Source organism: Cyprinodon variegatus, unplaced genomic scaffold (genome assembly GCF_000732505.1).
Source record: "Cyprinodon variegatus isolate N-32 unplaced genomic scaffold, C_variegatus-1.0 Scaffold2368, whole genome shotgun sequence".
NCBI lineage: Eukaryota > Metazoa > Chordata > Actinopteri > Cyprinodontiformes > Cyprinodontidae > Cyprinodon > Cyprinodon variegatus.
In genome coordinates, this window is record NW_015152821.1 from 1 (window position 1) to 1,280 (window position 1,280).

At 37.5% G+C, this 1,280-nt stretch overlaps 1 protein-coding gene across 1 annotated transcript in view; it reads right to left on the reverse strand.

Moving 5' to 3' along the window:
* Positions 1 to 381: 381 nt before the first annotated feature.
* The window catches only part of LOC107080817 (OX-2 membrane glycoprotein-like), a gene marked incomplete at its 3' end in the record, with an annotated part of 24,350 nt that continues 23,451 nt past the window's right edge, over positions 382 to 1,280 (reverse strand). Inside the window, exon 7 of the mRNA XM_015369022.1 lies at positions 382 to 513. Coding sequence (XP_015224508.1) covers positions 382 to 513 — 132 coding nt within the window. The remainder of the gene's footprint in view (positions 514 to 1,280) is intronic.

The following is a 1,280-nucleotide window of genomic DNA, read 5'->3' on the forward strand; positions in this document are numbered from 1 at the left end:
TAAAATATAATTTTGTTTCTTCAAATGTTATTTTGTTTTTTATTTGTTAATGTGTTTTTGAATTGTAAATGTGTTTTGCACTTCTCAGCCACCGTAACTAAGCCATGCCTCACTCAGATATTTACACAAATTAAAAAAAATAAAAGTCCAATGAAACGAAAAACAAATTGTCTGCACGTTATTTCGTTGTGATTATTTCCTAAACTGTGAATGTTGGTTTTCATGCAAATAAAAGTGGGGAATCTAATCAAGTCAGGTTGTCTATTTTAGGGCAAGTTCGAATTTGGCAATTTAAAGAGAGATAGGTAAATTTATAGGCTTAAAACTTTAAAATAACCCCAAGGGACCCCGCCTCTGTCCTGCGAATAAATGTGTGCTCACATTGGCAGAATTCAAAGCGCTGTAGATGGTATCTAGTGTCTGGATCACCGGGGTTTTCAATCGCGGCTCATCCAACCGAACTATCTTTCCGACACTAGGGGGCGTAATAGGCCAATGGACGCTGATAATATCCTTGGAGGACATTCAAAATGATAAAAATGCCACCCATATTTCATAAAATGGGTTTACTCAAATAATAGGCCTCAATAATATAGTGATACTTTAAGATGCTAATTGCCCACCCCGTTAGGGGGAACAATAAATGAAAGAGTGAATCGAGCTGAAATCATGGTTAAACAAATAATTATGCACAGAAATTCACCAAATCTTCCATTCAATATATAAGACTTTATCAAGAAAAATCATTGCCTTGTCAATTTATGCAATTTTGTGCTGTAAGTCCTAAAAAGAAAAGGCGACAAAGCATTTCACTGTTTTTACATCTGAGAGGAAGAAGAATCCTTCTTTGCGCATGCGCCTAGAACGATTTGGCCACGACGGACGGGAGAAAATCTAACATGTTTGATATTCTTCCGACCTCACGATTCCTGATCAGGAGGCGGTCATGAAAGTCCGTTCGATCTAAAAAATTCTTGTACGACGGGAAAATCGCCCCGAAAATTGCACAGTGTATGCCAGGCTTAAGGCTATTCACCCTCCTATCAACTCTGACTAGCTTTGAATCATCGCTGTTAAAAATGATCCCCACAGCATGATGCTGCCACCACCCACATGCTTTCTGCATCCCTACATGGTCTGTAGGAAACTAAAAACCAAGCATCTTAAATATTTCTTTAAAAAATGTTCCCAGACATTTCGACCACAACTTTGAACCAGTTTGAGTTTGTTTGCCATAAAAACCTTTAAGTTATAGTTATCACGTGAGGAAATGTAAAAAA